At 35.4% G+C, this 14779-nt stretch overlaps 1 protein-coding gene across 1 annotated transcript in view; it reads left to right on the top strand.

The window, feature by feature from the left end:
• Positions 1-14779, top strand: part of LOC145255623 (corrinoid adenosyltransferase MMAB-like) — a 168660-nt gene that overhangs the window by 131238 nt on the left and 22643 nt on the right. The window contains exon 7 of the mRNA XM_080114144.1: positions 11150-11214. Within this exon, the coding sequence (XP_079970270.1) occupies positions 11150-11214 (65 nt within the window). The remainder of the gene's footprint in view (positions 1-11149; positions 11215-14779) is intronic.

A 14779-nucleotide genomic window follows, 5' to 3' on the forward strand; every position in this document is an offset into this window, starting at 1 on the left:
GAGTCTTTTTTTATTTTATTTATTTTTCACTTCTTTTTTTTTTTCTTCTTAACCAAATTATTAAGTACTAGCGGGAGGGTGGTGGGCTTTGCTCGGCCGTGAAATACGCTTAAATATGATATTTTAATTTGTCCAGATTTCGTATTTGTTATTATAGAATCGTGATTACAAAAATAATTTTTTAAAAAAAGTATTTGGGTGCCATCAGTTAGAATCGAAACCGAAACTGTAGCATTCAAAGCTGGTGACGTTACCACTTTACCAACGTGACACACATATAAACTGATTAAAAATTAAAAAATAAACTAAGATGAATGTACAAAAATTTTTAACGATTTTTTAAATTTTGACCCATTTTTGACCCCTTAAAAATTATTTTAACCGGCTAAAGACCCATAAAAGAATGGTCCGTAAATTATTTGACTTTTAGTTTCAGAGGAAATGAAGTTTGAAAATATGGAGACAGACCGACCGACAAACATAGACATATAGCCGTTTATATATTAGATTTAAAAAAAAAAAAAAGGTGATTTTGAAAGTTAGTTATTAGTGGGCAAACATTACTTCTGGTAACATAAATTACTTCAGAAATACAGTTGAAAATTATTAGTGATTAGCCTAGGTACCCGGATTTGGCCGGGTGTTTAGAGATGTGTGTTGAGCAAAAAAAAAAAAAAAAAAAAAAGTTGTAGTAGGCAGGCAGGCTCGAACCCATACCGTGAAGGAGGAAAAGAACATGAAAAAAGACAAAAAAACGTGACTTCTTTGCCGTTACGTCCATCGCTAAACCGGAAGTGGCGAAGGCTTGTCAATCGAAAAGCGGGGATGACTTTCGAAAATATTGACAAAAAAAGCGACCCCTCCTTGTAGAAAAGTGCCCAGTTGAGGGTGAAGGAATTAATGTTTTTAGACAGTTTTTCGATATTTGTCGTCCGAAGGGTCTAACTTCAAAACGATACCGATCTCGTGAAAATCCGTCGCGCCTATCGAAAGATTTAGGTAGACATACATACATACAGTTAAACAGACAGGTGAGATTTATATAATAGAAGATGAGACGATACAATTACAGATTCCGTATTAAACTGTCAGCTAAACTTCAGCCCCTGTCCCACCGACGTAATGTTGCATACCTCTGCCTGTTTTACAAGTATTTTAATGGTGGATGCTCTGACGGATTACAAGCCCTCGTACCCCCTCAACGAAAATACCCCCGACGAACCCGACAAGAAGCAAAGTCCCACCCCTAGATGTAAGAAAGCCTTTTACTCTAATAGCTTCTTCCCCAAAAATTGCAGGACTTTAGGATTCTCTTTCGGTTTCCTGTTTCCCCAACTGTACTGACATGCAGAAGTTCAAATGTAATGCAAACAGACATCTTGCTGCTAAACTCCCTACATAGTACCCCTGCAACTTAGGTCCCTGATAGTAGCCCCCTACATCAAAGTGGCAACGTGCCTTGTTTGGGATGAAAGTGTAATAAAAATAAATAAATTCCTTATTCTGATAGAATTTCCGATTCTTTATAAATCTCTAAATATTTAACTATAAAGTTGTAATTTTTCCTGATTATTGAAAAACACGTTAAATGTGCAGACATTTTCTCATAGGTTTTAGTTTTACTGGTGCTTTTCATATCAATAAATATTTATTTTATTATTACAATCAGCAGTGGAAGATATTGTTTTAAACAAAATGAAATTAAAAAAAAAAAGACAAAAGAGTCGTTTTTTGGCACCGTAAAACAAGTAGAGATAATCCTCTGAAGTGTAGAGGCCCTGTCGGTGGGGCATTAGAATACGCCGACTGCCCCCCTGCAGAGGGTAAAAGTTCCTCAATGGGGGTCCTGGATATGACCTTAAACTATATCCAGTGGTGAGGCCCCAGCTTGTGGGCTTTGGGGAGTGTGGAGCCACCCTTTAATTACCATTGCTCCCAGGTCCACTCTGACCCGGAGTGGTAGTACCTGTTAGGGTCCCAACTATGGGTTGAATAGAAACTGACGTGAAAACAACAAATATACTCTATTAAAAAATATTTTCTTCAAAATCTTTGGATTCGGCATTAAATAACCCGAAAAGGGTTGATATGCCGTAAAACAAAAGCAACCAACCAATCTGAAGTGTAGAGGATTATACTGAAAAGAAAAAAGAAATGGCGATCACTCGATAAGTATATTCAGTGGACATTTTTGTTTAATGAGATTTGGGTCTTCACAAAGGTACCATTTTAAACAAAAGCCATAAATTTTTTTTTCTTTTTTACTTGACAGGAGGCGCCATTTATCAAGGCCCAAAGCCAATCTAGGATAAGTGTTAAGTATTCATTAGAGGATGAGTAGGCCTGTGACAAGAGACTATTCTTATCATTGTTTTGACTCTCGAGTATATATCCGACACAGTTAATCAATCGAGAACCACAACATTCTAACAACAAAATAATGAAAAGAATATTCTCTTGTCGCAGCCCTAGTCATGAGACACCATGATCAGTAATGGTGAAACTTGGGTAATTCTTAATTATTTAAGAGGAACAGCTTAATAGGAACTTATTTACATTAGATTTGAAAATGACCTTGTTGTAGTTAGCTGGGAAGCAGCCCCATGGTATTGCATTCAACAGATAGTTATAGGAAAGAAACTCTGCTCATGGAATTTTCGTTTTAGTTTTAGGCACAGATAGAAAGTGGGGGAAGTTGTTGTGAACGTTTTACAGGAACGGGCCATAGATTGGAGCTCAGCCGAGCACCTACCATAAAGGTAACGACAGAGCAGAGATGTACTCGTTTCGTTTTTTATATGAAATTCAAGTTTATTTCTTTTAAGAACCAAAATTGAAAAGGAATTAATATTTCAACTCGAATTGTTGTTCGTCCTAATTATATAAACAGACGATTTATTCTAAAATACTAAATTTAATAATCTGTTATATTAGCAGGACTACCAGGCGTTGCCCGGGCTAAAAGCATAACATATTTCTATTAAAACTTATTTCTACTTTTCTTTCCTCCCTTTCGTTTTTGCCTATCTCTCCGTAAACCCTGCTTTCCTTTCTGCCCAGCAAATTTCTCCCTATCTGGGGGCGGACACACACACACACACACACACACACACACACACACACACACACACACACACACAGAAAACTCTTTATATAATCTATATAACTAAAACAGATGTACGTATGTATGTATGTATGTATGTAAACCGATGAACACTGAAATTAGCCGGAAACAGTAATCCTACACCAAGGATGGTCTATATAACGAATAAAATCTTTGTTTGGATTGATGAATAACACATACAGAAACATATCAGCAAGTGAATTAATTTAAAATCTTTCTTTATCTACCTGTCGATAGCTCAAATGGTTGGGAAGGTGGCTGGATCGCCAAATACTTTGGTTTCGATTCTAGCTGATGGCACCAAAGTCATTTTTTCTTTTTTGAAATCAGTAGTATATATAATAGGTACAATATAATATTCAATAGAGAATTGGCTCTGTAATAATAAATACGAAAGCTACATAAATTAAAATATATTTCTGTGTGACTGAGAAAGGCTGGGCGCCCCATCCCCACTGGTATATAATAAATTTTTGAAGTAGATAGCATTTTATTTACAAATTAGTACATAACACTAAAGCCCCCCCCTACAAACACACCCTCAAACGAAACCCGGTCCAGTTAACCATTAGAAAAAGTAATAATTCTATCTAAATTTTAGGGCACCACCTTCCTAATACTTATTAACCCTAATCCTAGAGTGGCTTCTTGGCCTTCATAAGTGGCGATCCTCTGGTAAAAAAAAAAGTATAGAAGATCGTTACCCACCTTCACTACACTTTATTATTTTAGTTTCATGATCACTAGGGCTATGACAACAGCATATTCTTTTCATTGTTTTGACTCTCGAGTATATATTCAACACAGTTAATCAACCGAGAACCACATCACTCTATATAAAAGCATATAAGATATCAACTGATACACACAATGGAGAGTCCAAATAATGAAAAGAATATGCTGTTGTCCTAGCCCTAATGATCACATCAGAAAAGGGAAAACCAACCATTTCTGTCGAAAATGTTTTTGTCAATATAAACTATTTGTAAAGATGAAATTAATTACAAAATTCGTTTCTCATTGTCTTAACCATTATTTAAGAGAATAGTCCTCCTGCTTCACAGATTAACATTCTTATCAAGCCTTTTCCTTAAATGTATTTTGGTTTCTTTTAACTAACGATGAATTAGCATAAATAAAAATTGTTAGTCTCTCTCTGTTCTATCGCTATTTCTATGGAAGGTGCTTGACGGAGCTCCAATCTTTGATTCCGCTTTTAAGACATTCACATCAAGAACATGTCTTCCACCATAACGCAACCTAACAATAAAAATATACTATTCTATTTCATGTACATTGCTAGCCTTTCTCTGCTCTATTGCTATTTCTATGAAAGGTGCTTGACTGAGCTCCAATCTTTGATTCCGCTTTTAAGACATTCACATCAAGAGCACGTCTTCCACCATAATGCAACCTAACAATAAAAATATACTATTCTATTTCATGTACATTGCTAGCCTTTCTCTGCTCTATTGCTATTTCTATGAAAGGTGCTTGACTGAGCTCCAATCTTTGATTCCGCTTTTAAGACATTCACATCAAGAACACGTCTTCCACCATAATGCAACCGAAAAATAAAGCTATGTCATTATATTTTATGCATATTACTAGTCTTTCTCTGCTCTATCGCTATTTCTATGGAAGGTTCTCGACTGGTTCTCTGTATCTTGTCTTAGAAAATGTTTCATCCATTATTTTTAATCCATGAAAATTAGAATGTGCAAATCTGCGACAAAGCTTAAAACTCCTCGATCGTTGCAGCTGACTCGAAACGCACATGTTCAGTGGCCCATTTCTGCATGAACAGCGATCGTTAATACCCCCGCACACGGTTCCGACATTCGTAAGCCGTCTTTCTGCTAGGCCATAAAAATGATTTGAATTAAATTTTTCCGATCGACTGGCTGGACGATTAGAATCGTTCTGGAATCGTTTAAGCTGGATCTAAAAATAAACCACTGCTAGCTTAAGAGAAGAATGGTAAAAAAAAAAAAAATATCAGAAAAATATTCCAAGAAAAACAGAATTTCTTCGTTCTCTTATTTTCGATTTTCCAGTGTCATTGCGGTTAAATGAAAATACAAGTTTTCCTTCTTTTTTTTTTTTTTTTTTTCAAGGTTTATGAATGCTATTTAGAAAGAAGAGACATTACTAGTCTCTTTACTCTACATTTCAATGGTGCTCGACTGAGCTCAAATCTTTGGTTCCTCTTGTAAGACATTCACAGCAAAAACTAATCCCTCAATCACAACAGAAAGAGCATAACGTCAGAAGGAGTTTCTATAGGCAATGCTTCTTTTTAAGGGCACCCCACCTGTGAAACACATTACTGCAGGATTGCCTCCCTGTTTATTGCAACTTAGTCATCTACAAATCCAATGTCACCAAATTTTTGTCACAAACGGCCTCGTCTATTATATAAATCTCAAATGTCTGTTTGTGTATGCATGTCTGTTAAAAACTTTCGATAGACGTGATCCTGCCGAATTGGGTTCCGTTTTGAAGCTCGACGTCTCGGACGACAAATATCGAAAAATTGGCCAAAACATTAATTCCTTCATCCTCAACTCAGCCGTTTTCTGCAAGGAGGGGGTCACTTTTTTCGTCGACATTTTCGCAAGTCATCGTCTCCATTAGATTGACTACGCTTAATTCCAATGCTCACGACTTCCGGTTTCGCCATGGACGCATCGACTAAGACGTTACAGTGTTTTTAACGTTCTTTTTCGAGCCTGCCTGCCCACTTTCTTTCTTTTAACATCTCTCTCCACCCGAGCCGCCTACGATTGTTTTGATCCCCCCCCCTACTACTACCATTTTTTTTTTTTTTTAAATTTTTTAACGCCTCCTGGGGTTCCTTACTATACCACCTCGAGACACCTGGGGAAATGCCGAGTACCCCCGTTAGTAAGTAATCAAACGCAGTTTATACCATTGATCAATGTTAGTACTCTCATAGTGTTCCTCATTCTTCAGTGGACGACCATTTCTATGCAAATAACTCTTATCATTGAGTGGCTCTTAGTCTTGATAAAAAAAAAATGAATACTTAGACCTACTTGGTAAAACCTCAGCCTGCACCTGACTTGTCCACCAAGTTACAGTCATGGATGTCCAACAGCCTTTGTTTTATCGACATTTAATGATATGCAAGGTCACTTTGATGATTGTCTCATCAGTAGGTTGTGTGATCCTGAATGTGCTTCACACTCACAGGTCCATAACCCCCTCCGTCTGATTTTATCTCTGGGATTATCTCAAAGATTATACCTATCAAAAAAATAACCTATTCCTGCAAAGAAGAAGGGCACCCGACCGAAAATCAGGCTAGTGCCAAGAGGGAAGTACACCAGAGTTATTGCCCATATTTTTAAAATGGAAATCGCTCTAGACAAAGCAGGAAACCACTTGATGTAAGGAGCTAAAAAAAAAAAACAACAAATGTTGCTTTAAGGTCAAAAACTAGCCAACGATAAGTGATAAGTGTTAGCTGGATAGATTCCAACCCAGAAAACAGCAGTTCTTCCTCTTTTGCCAGAAGCATCGTTTATGGAATGGGAGGACTAAAGGACAAAATAAGGGAAGTTGAGAGTTACAAGGCGGCTTCACTTTCTATTCTCCTAAAATTTTGCGTGTGGTTTCCAAGTGTGCTTGTCATTGAATGTTGATAACACAAAGACTGTTGGGCACTCAGGGCAGAAGCTTGGTGGACAACTCAAGCATGAACTGAAGATTATTTGTATTACACACGGTTGGATTGTAGAAAGGATTGTGAACTTTATTAAGAATTTCAATATTTGACCGATCACACATACGAAATGAAGAATTATAAGCACTTTTAATTAAACCAGTGGTTCCCAACCATCATGCCATGGCACATTGATAACTGGTGTGCTGCAAAGAGGTTATAGGCTGAAGTAATAGGTTATTATAGGAAAACAGTTTTTCTATCATTATAAACAGTGTACTAATTAGTGTTTTTTTTTGGGGGGTTTTTTATACAGTGGTCACCACTTATCAAGGCCCAGAAGCCACTCAGGGATAAGGGTTATTGCAAGTACATTACGTTAGTGTGGAGATTTGATGAAGTGTTTACTTAAGGGGGCAGTTCATTAGGAATTTGTTAACGTTGGACTTGAACACATCCAAGTTGTAGTCAGGTGGGAAGTAGGCAGACGGAACAGAGTTCCACAGGCGTGCAGTTCTAAGTGGTGTGACTAATCGAATATTTTCCCGATTTCGATTCTTTATAAATCTCTGAATATTTAACTATAACAGTTTTTCATGATTACCGTAAAAAACTCTTGTTGAATGGGTATATATTTTCTCCAACGTAAAAACACATTTGTGTGGAAAATGCATAGATTTTAATTTTATTGGTAGAAATCAATGAATATTTATTTTATTATTACTAACAACAGCGGAAGATTGTGTTTTAAACAAAATCAAATTAAAAATAAAAAAAAGATAATGAAAGGAATCGTTTATGGCATCGGAAAATAGGCACAAATTTTTCCAATACCGAAACTGATACCCCAAAAAGTTTCGATTCAGATTAATCGTCCCAACACTAGTACTAATAAATATTAACTCACATATTATTAATTTACCCAATATTGATGCTTCAAAAAAGACTGACTCAAATGTTATATAATGGTGAGTAGAAAATGAATCTTGGATTCGAATTCAGTAGTCAAGTAATTCTCGCTTCTCTTATTTTGTCCTTTCGTTCTCACATTCCATGAGCGACGTTTCTGACAAAGTGAGAAGAATTGCTGTTTTGTGTGTCCGAATCTAATGCATCTAACAGCTATCGTTGACAAGTTTTTGACCTTGAAGTCCCTTTTTTTTTTTTTTTTTTTTTTTTTTTTTAGCTTATTACATCCAGTGGTTTCATGTTCTGTCTGGAGCAATTTCGATTTGCGAAAAAAAAAAAAAAAATCGTTTGTTTAAATTGTAAAATATTTTCAATTTTGTATGCAGCCAAACCTTATCTAATGAAGCAATGTTTTCAAGTTAGATGAAAAGACACCTTTCTACGAATCCTAACCTAGCTTTCAAACTTTATTTGAATGAATAGAAAATACTGAGTTTTTTTGATAGGTCTGTTGCACGGATTGAAAGCGCTCAATCATGTAAAAAAAAATTTCAGGAACCACTGAAGTAAGAGATACCTTTTATTGTTGGTCCCTCAACAAAGGAAGGATTGGACCTAGTAATTCACTCCTGTTCGTTTGTTCGTACTTTTCTCAATAACCACTCCTTGGATTTTTAAAAGTTTTTGCACAAACATTAATCACGGTGAAAGTAAATTTTTGCCAGAATGGATTTTCCAGGATAACTTTGGTTGTCCCTCTAGGAAGCATTATAGGGGCAAAATTGCCCCAAATCGTTCATCCATTCTTACTTTTCTCAATAACCACGACTTGGGTTTTTTTGGTTTTTTTTAATTCTGCACAAGCATTAGTAATGGTGAAGGTAAATTTCACTTTGCATGCTCAGCTTATTTTTTTTTATCGTCAAAATATACATTTGCGTTGATACACATCAGTAAAAACTGTAGACGATTTCAACTAGAGAGAGGTAAAAGCTTGAGTCGATTTTACGTCCCCAACACTCAGTCTGAGTCATAAGTAATGTCTTTATGTCACTTGTACTGAATCTTCAACCTCCAGAAGACTGTCATTTAAAAATAACTAGCAGGGCTGCTTGGAGTTGCCCGGAGCAAAAATATAACATTTGTATCAAAAACCTGTACTTCTGCATTTACTGACAGCTTATGTAAAGAATATGGTAGAACAAAACAAAACAAAACAAAACAAATTATTTTCTTACCAAACAGAAAATTTGTTTTTATTTAAAACAAAAATATTCATGAAAATTACGGTAGGTTGATGCTATATTTTCATTAATTGTACTTCAATTTTTTTTCTTCATAATTTCAATACAATAATTCGTATTATTTGGATTCATCGAACTACCGTTCTCATCTTGAGTTTGATTTTCGCAATGTTTTGGACAATGTAACCTCCGATCTTCTTCAGGTGTACCAACTTTGTGGGTGTTTGTTTTTTTGTTTTTGACTTTTAACTGATCATACAACCATTTACATGGACAAATAAATAATCATATCTTGCCAAACTAGGGAATGTTTCTGTCAAACTCAGGAATTTGGATGGAATTTCAAACAGAACCCTTTATTTACTTTACAGGAATAACATGCTCTCGTTCCGTCAGCCATGACTGGATAAAAGTCCTAAATAATTCGCAATTGTATTTTTTGGTCGCCCACACTGAGAATTGAACCTTCAACCTTCAGGAGAATACCACTTTTACAATTGATTTTTCCAAGTACTCCAACCACTGTACCATGGGTCCTTGCAGACAGTGCTAGTATAAATACACCTGAAGAAGGCCGGAGGTTACATTGACCGAAATGTTGTGAAAATGACACTCAAGATGAGAACAGTAGGCTGATGAATTCAAATTATTAATATATAAATAACGAATCCTCAGCTAAAAAATTAGAAACATAATTACTATATGATAATTGCTCTTTTCTTTTCTTTTTTTTTCAAATGTTTTAAAATTTGTTCAGTGTTTGATATATTCCAGCGGTTTGCATAAGCCGTCAAGATATGCCGAGGCAACATCACATAAGTACCTAAAAATCCCTATCTCTCTATATCTGTTTCTTTATCCCTTTCTCCCTTACCCCGTTTCTCCCCTCTCTCCCCCTTTCTCTTTCGCCCAGCCCATTCCTCTCTAGAGGAACATATACGTAGACAACTCTTGTGGAATTAGTATACGTTTTCTTTCCAAATTAGTACCTAGTAACAGTGAAAAGCAGCCCCACCCTTGATGAAAACCGATGTAGTTGACCCTCAGAGAATGAATAATTTTCTTTTTTTGATTTCAGATATTATTCATTCAGGGCAGCACCAATCGAGAATGTACCAACTTTGTGGGTGTTTGTTTTTTAGTTTTTGACTTTTAACTGAACATACAAACATTTACACAGACAATTATATAATAAACTAGCAGAGCTAGTGGACATTGCCTGGAATAAAAATGTTGCATAATTCCATCTCTCTTTCCTCTACCCGCCCTCTTTCTTCTTTGACCACCCCATTCATCTTTCTGTACATATACACACACACAAGTCGAATCGGTGTTATACAAATAACTTTGTAAAAAAAAAGCAGAGTTACTTCCCTTTCTGTTAAAAGACGTATGTACATCTTAATAACATTAAATAATATAAGTGATCATTTGATCCTCAAATAATCAATTTTTATTTTGAATAAAATAAAATATGCGTAAGGAGTGCTTGAAAGCCAAATCACAACATAATATTAGGAAAATAAACAAATATTTTACTTGTTTGAAATTTATGAGAAATATATTTCAGAGGTATACTCCATCTTCAGTGTGTTGTTTTGCTACTTCTTTTTTCTTTTCTTCTTCTTCCTTGCTATGATGTAAACAAGTAAAATGTTTGTTTATTTTCCTAATATTACGTTGTGATTTGGCTTTCAAGCGCTCCTTATGCGTATCTAATTTTATTCAAATTAAAACATTTCTATATGAACTCACATCCTTGACCATTTTTATTTATTTTTTTTATTTTAGATATTATATATCCTGGGTTACGTTGATTAAATAAATACCAACTTTATAGATGTTTATTGCATATTTTTCAAGTTTTAGCTGGACGTACAAGCAGATTAAAACCTTTTAAATGAAAGATTATTTATACCTAGCACTTTATCTGTTGTGATACAGGTTCATATTGACTGTCAGGTGGTTGACCATTCATACGAGTTTTTTTTTTTTTTTTTTTTTTTTATATATTGTTAACATTTCTTACTTTCTTTGCTGCAAGGCAAAGAAATATAGGATAGGCCAGTTTCAAAATGTGATATATTTTTTTTGTATATTTGAACCAGAATATCAAAATTGTTTATGAATTGTAAATTTTAATTTTCATTAAAATAAAAACAGTTTTTTGTCTTTTGCTTTTAGTCTGGTGGGAAAGCTGCTTCCTCTCTTCATATGGCCAGATCAATATGTCGAAGAGCTGAACGAAGGTCAGTATTGTTTTATGTGAAACGAAACAGGCATATAAATAAATAGGTACTCCGTTACTTATGCCCTAACTACAATAATAAATAAATTATATATATATATATATAAAGTTATAAAAATATACATGGCAAGTTTTATAACTTACTACCTAGCTCTACCTATGTATTAAGCACTGTTGAAGTATATACTTAAAATTTACGCATAAGATTATATTTTCGTATATTAATTTATGGGATTAAATGAAGTAGTCATATATATATATATGTCATCCACATACAGTACTGTTTCGCAGCTCATCAGTGCGGCTAGACGGGCAACTACCTCAAGCCAGGATTGAAACCCGACCGTCTGTACGGCAGTCAAGGCTCCTAACCATTACGCTATTGGCGGCTGCTGAACGAGTAGTGAATTTAACGATGTTTTGACATCGTCCGAAATACCTCTGCTCGATTTGTTTGCACAAAGGGCGTCGCTTATATGCTAATGGTAATTCATGTATCACTTCTCAATATACTCAACTCAAAGTGAGGAGCATTATAGTCATCCACATACAGTAATTTATATTATAAATATATATCTGTTTATTATACAAACATTATTGATTACATATGTACAGACATGTTTCAGTGGAATCCCAATTCAAGGAGACCACCTCATCAGACCAAAAAATAATTAATTTAAACCTTCGCCACTTCCGGTTTGGCGATGGATGCAACGGCAAAGACGTTATGTTTTTTTTTTGTTTTTCATGTTCTTTTCCTCCTTCGTGGTACGGATTTGAACCTGCCTGTCTACTACCACTTTCTTTTCTTTTTTGTTAAACACATACTTCCAAACACCCGGGCAACGCCAGGTACCCAGGCTAGTATCTTATAAAACCAATGTGGTCTCAACACCGTTTCAATATCAATTCTTTTTTTGACCTGATGAAGTGTTGTTCCTGAATTGAGACTTCACTGAAAATGTATGCACATATGTAACCTATAATGTTTGTATAATATCTACGAGTTAACAACGGAGATCGCCTGTCTATTTAATTTGCTCGACTTCGAAAAGATAAGTATTCAACATTTTTCATTAGTCGCATGTGGATTAGGCTTTTTCATATAATAAAAGCGACACTAATTCTGGCGGTATTTTTCCGGTCGCAATCGCCGGAAATGTCCGAAAGCAATCAGATTTGATCAATGTGGAAATATTTTCCTTATATCAGACAATTGCTATTCAATTTGGACAATCCCCTTGTTATGGGGAGCTGGTTTTGCCCCCCCCCCAACATCTTGGGAAAATAAAAATAAAAAAAGCATTCCCGCAGTAAATAAAATACTACCCTGCAGTCAAAGTTGACCTCATTAAGTCATTAAAACGTGCACCTGCCAATCCTAAGTAATTAAATAAATTCAAACATGTTTCCGTTAGTATTTCGCTGTGGACTAGTGGTTAACGTCGCACGTTTTTTTTTTCACACTTTAATTTCCAACTTTGCCTCAAGGGTTCGGGTTCAATCTTCATACTTACCTACCAAAACTTTTTTTTTTATTTTAACCCCCCCCCTCCCCGGACTTTTGATTTACCCAAAACCACACACACCTCCAAACACCCAGGCAACGCCGGGTACCCCCCCCCCCTAGTAAATAATAAAAATCCAACCAGTTTATTCTCTGAAGATAAATCCGGAAGGATTTGAAAGTACTTGGACAAATTAAAGTTATGGTTATTACATCAGCCAGTTCTCTCCTGAAGTAAAAACTACAATACGAAAAATGGAAAGGATCCAATATCAAATTATTAGACTAAAAACGTCTATTCAGTTTTACGAATCATGCATATATATATATATATATATATATATTATTATTATTATTTGAGGATAAACAGTTACATATGGTCACTACAAATAGCCATCTGTTTCAGTCAAAGAGACTTCCTCAGGCGACCTAGAACCTCTCAACACCAAAAAGAAAAATGGGAAAGATTTTTCTTTTTGGCATCGAGAGGTTCTAGGTCGCCTGGGGAAGTCTCTTTGACTGAAACAGATGGCTATTTGTAGCGACCATGTGTAACTATTTACCCTCAAATAATAATAAAAAAATATTTTGCTCTTTTTATTGAGCACTATTTAACAACCTTGTTGTCTTCATTAGTCCCAACTTTTGAACACCTCTAACCTTAATCCTATATATATATATATATATATATATATATATATATATGATGATTGCAACGTCTTGTCAGACGAGTGCCACTCCCTCAAACATTTAAAATTCAGGAGCCCAAATGCCTGAGAGAGTATCTATACAAAGATGATGTTACAGAGTCTTAGCTTTGTACGACAGCTAAGTCTCTCTCTCGGTTCAAAATGTTGAGATCCAGCAACAAATTAAACTGCAGACCAGCTTAATGCGGGTACTGGTCTTCCACTTTATGGTTTTTTAAATCAGAGATTTGCTTCTCCTAGAAAGGTTGCCTTCACCACGGCTTACGGGACCCCTCTCCACCCCAATACACATATACACACACACAAATATACACGGTGCTAGTTGGCCGTTGACCCAGAAAAGAGTTCATTCGCCCTTTGGAAGGTCTTGTTTTTAATCCTTCAGGGAGACTAGCCGCCCTCCTCACCAAACAAGTCTGGTGGGGGAACCAGTTTAGTCGCCGATGACCCGACCATGAGGCAGGTAGTACTGGGTTAGATGGTATCAGTAGCATATGACATGACCTAACAGTAATATATATATATATATATATATATATATATATATATATACACACACACATCATATATAATACTCATCACAGGAAATGTGTAAAATGAATTCCCTGAACAGAACAGAATAGTTTTGCAATAATTTTATCCTCCAGTACGAAGATTAAAATAAAGATATTATGAGACTACACCTTATGTTTAGAATCCTTATTCTGATTTATATTCTAGGAAGTAAAAATCATACAAGTATTATATATGCATGTATATACACACACACACACACGTTCACGCATGCACATTTATAATATTTTATTCAAAACAAGGAACACGAAATAAAGGTAAAAGGTTCTTTATTCCATGGAGTTTCAATATATATGAAAATGTATAAAAAAGAATACAAAAAGTATAAAAGCTTATAACTTTATTCGTTTTCAATTGGTGACGTGGAGGAATACAAAATAATATTATGAAAAAAAATTAAAAAACTTTTTTTACAAGTACATAATTTTCGACTGATCCTTCAGTCTTCATCGGTGTAGTGAAAGTGATGAGCATGCAGGGGGGAAAGGGAAAAGGAAGAGGAGGAGGAAGTATAGCCAATTAGAAGGTGCCACGTCAGTTTTGAATACATATACATATGATGATTGCAACGTCTTGTCAGACGAGTGCCACTCCCTCTGACACTGAAAGTTCATGAGCCTGAAAATGACTTATTTAGTCCTGCCGGTGAATTCACATGCTCTAGCAGTCATGACACTGAAGACGGTCATTGGTATACATATATATACACGCAAGCACACATACATACATGTACACACATACATACACGTACACCCATCATATCACACACATATATA

Source organism: Euprymna scolopes, chromosome 31 (assembly GCF_053919585.1).
Source record: "Euprymna scolopes isolate OS-2025 chromosome 31, ASM5391958v1, whole genome shotgun sequence".
Taxonomy (NCBI): Eukaryota; Metazoa; Mollusca; class Cephalopoda; order Sepiida; family Sepiolidae; genus Euprymna; species Euprymna scolopes.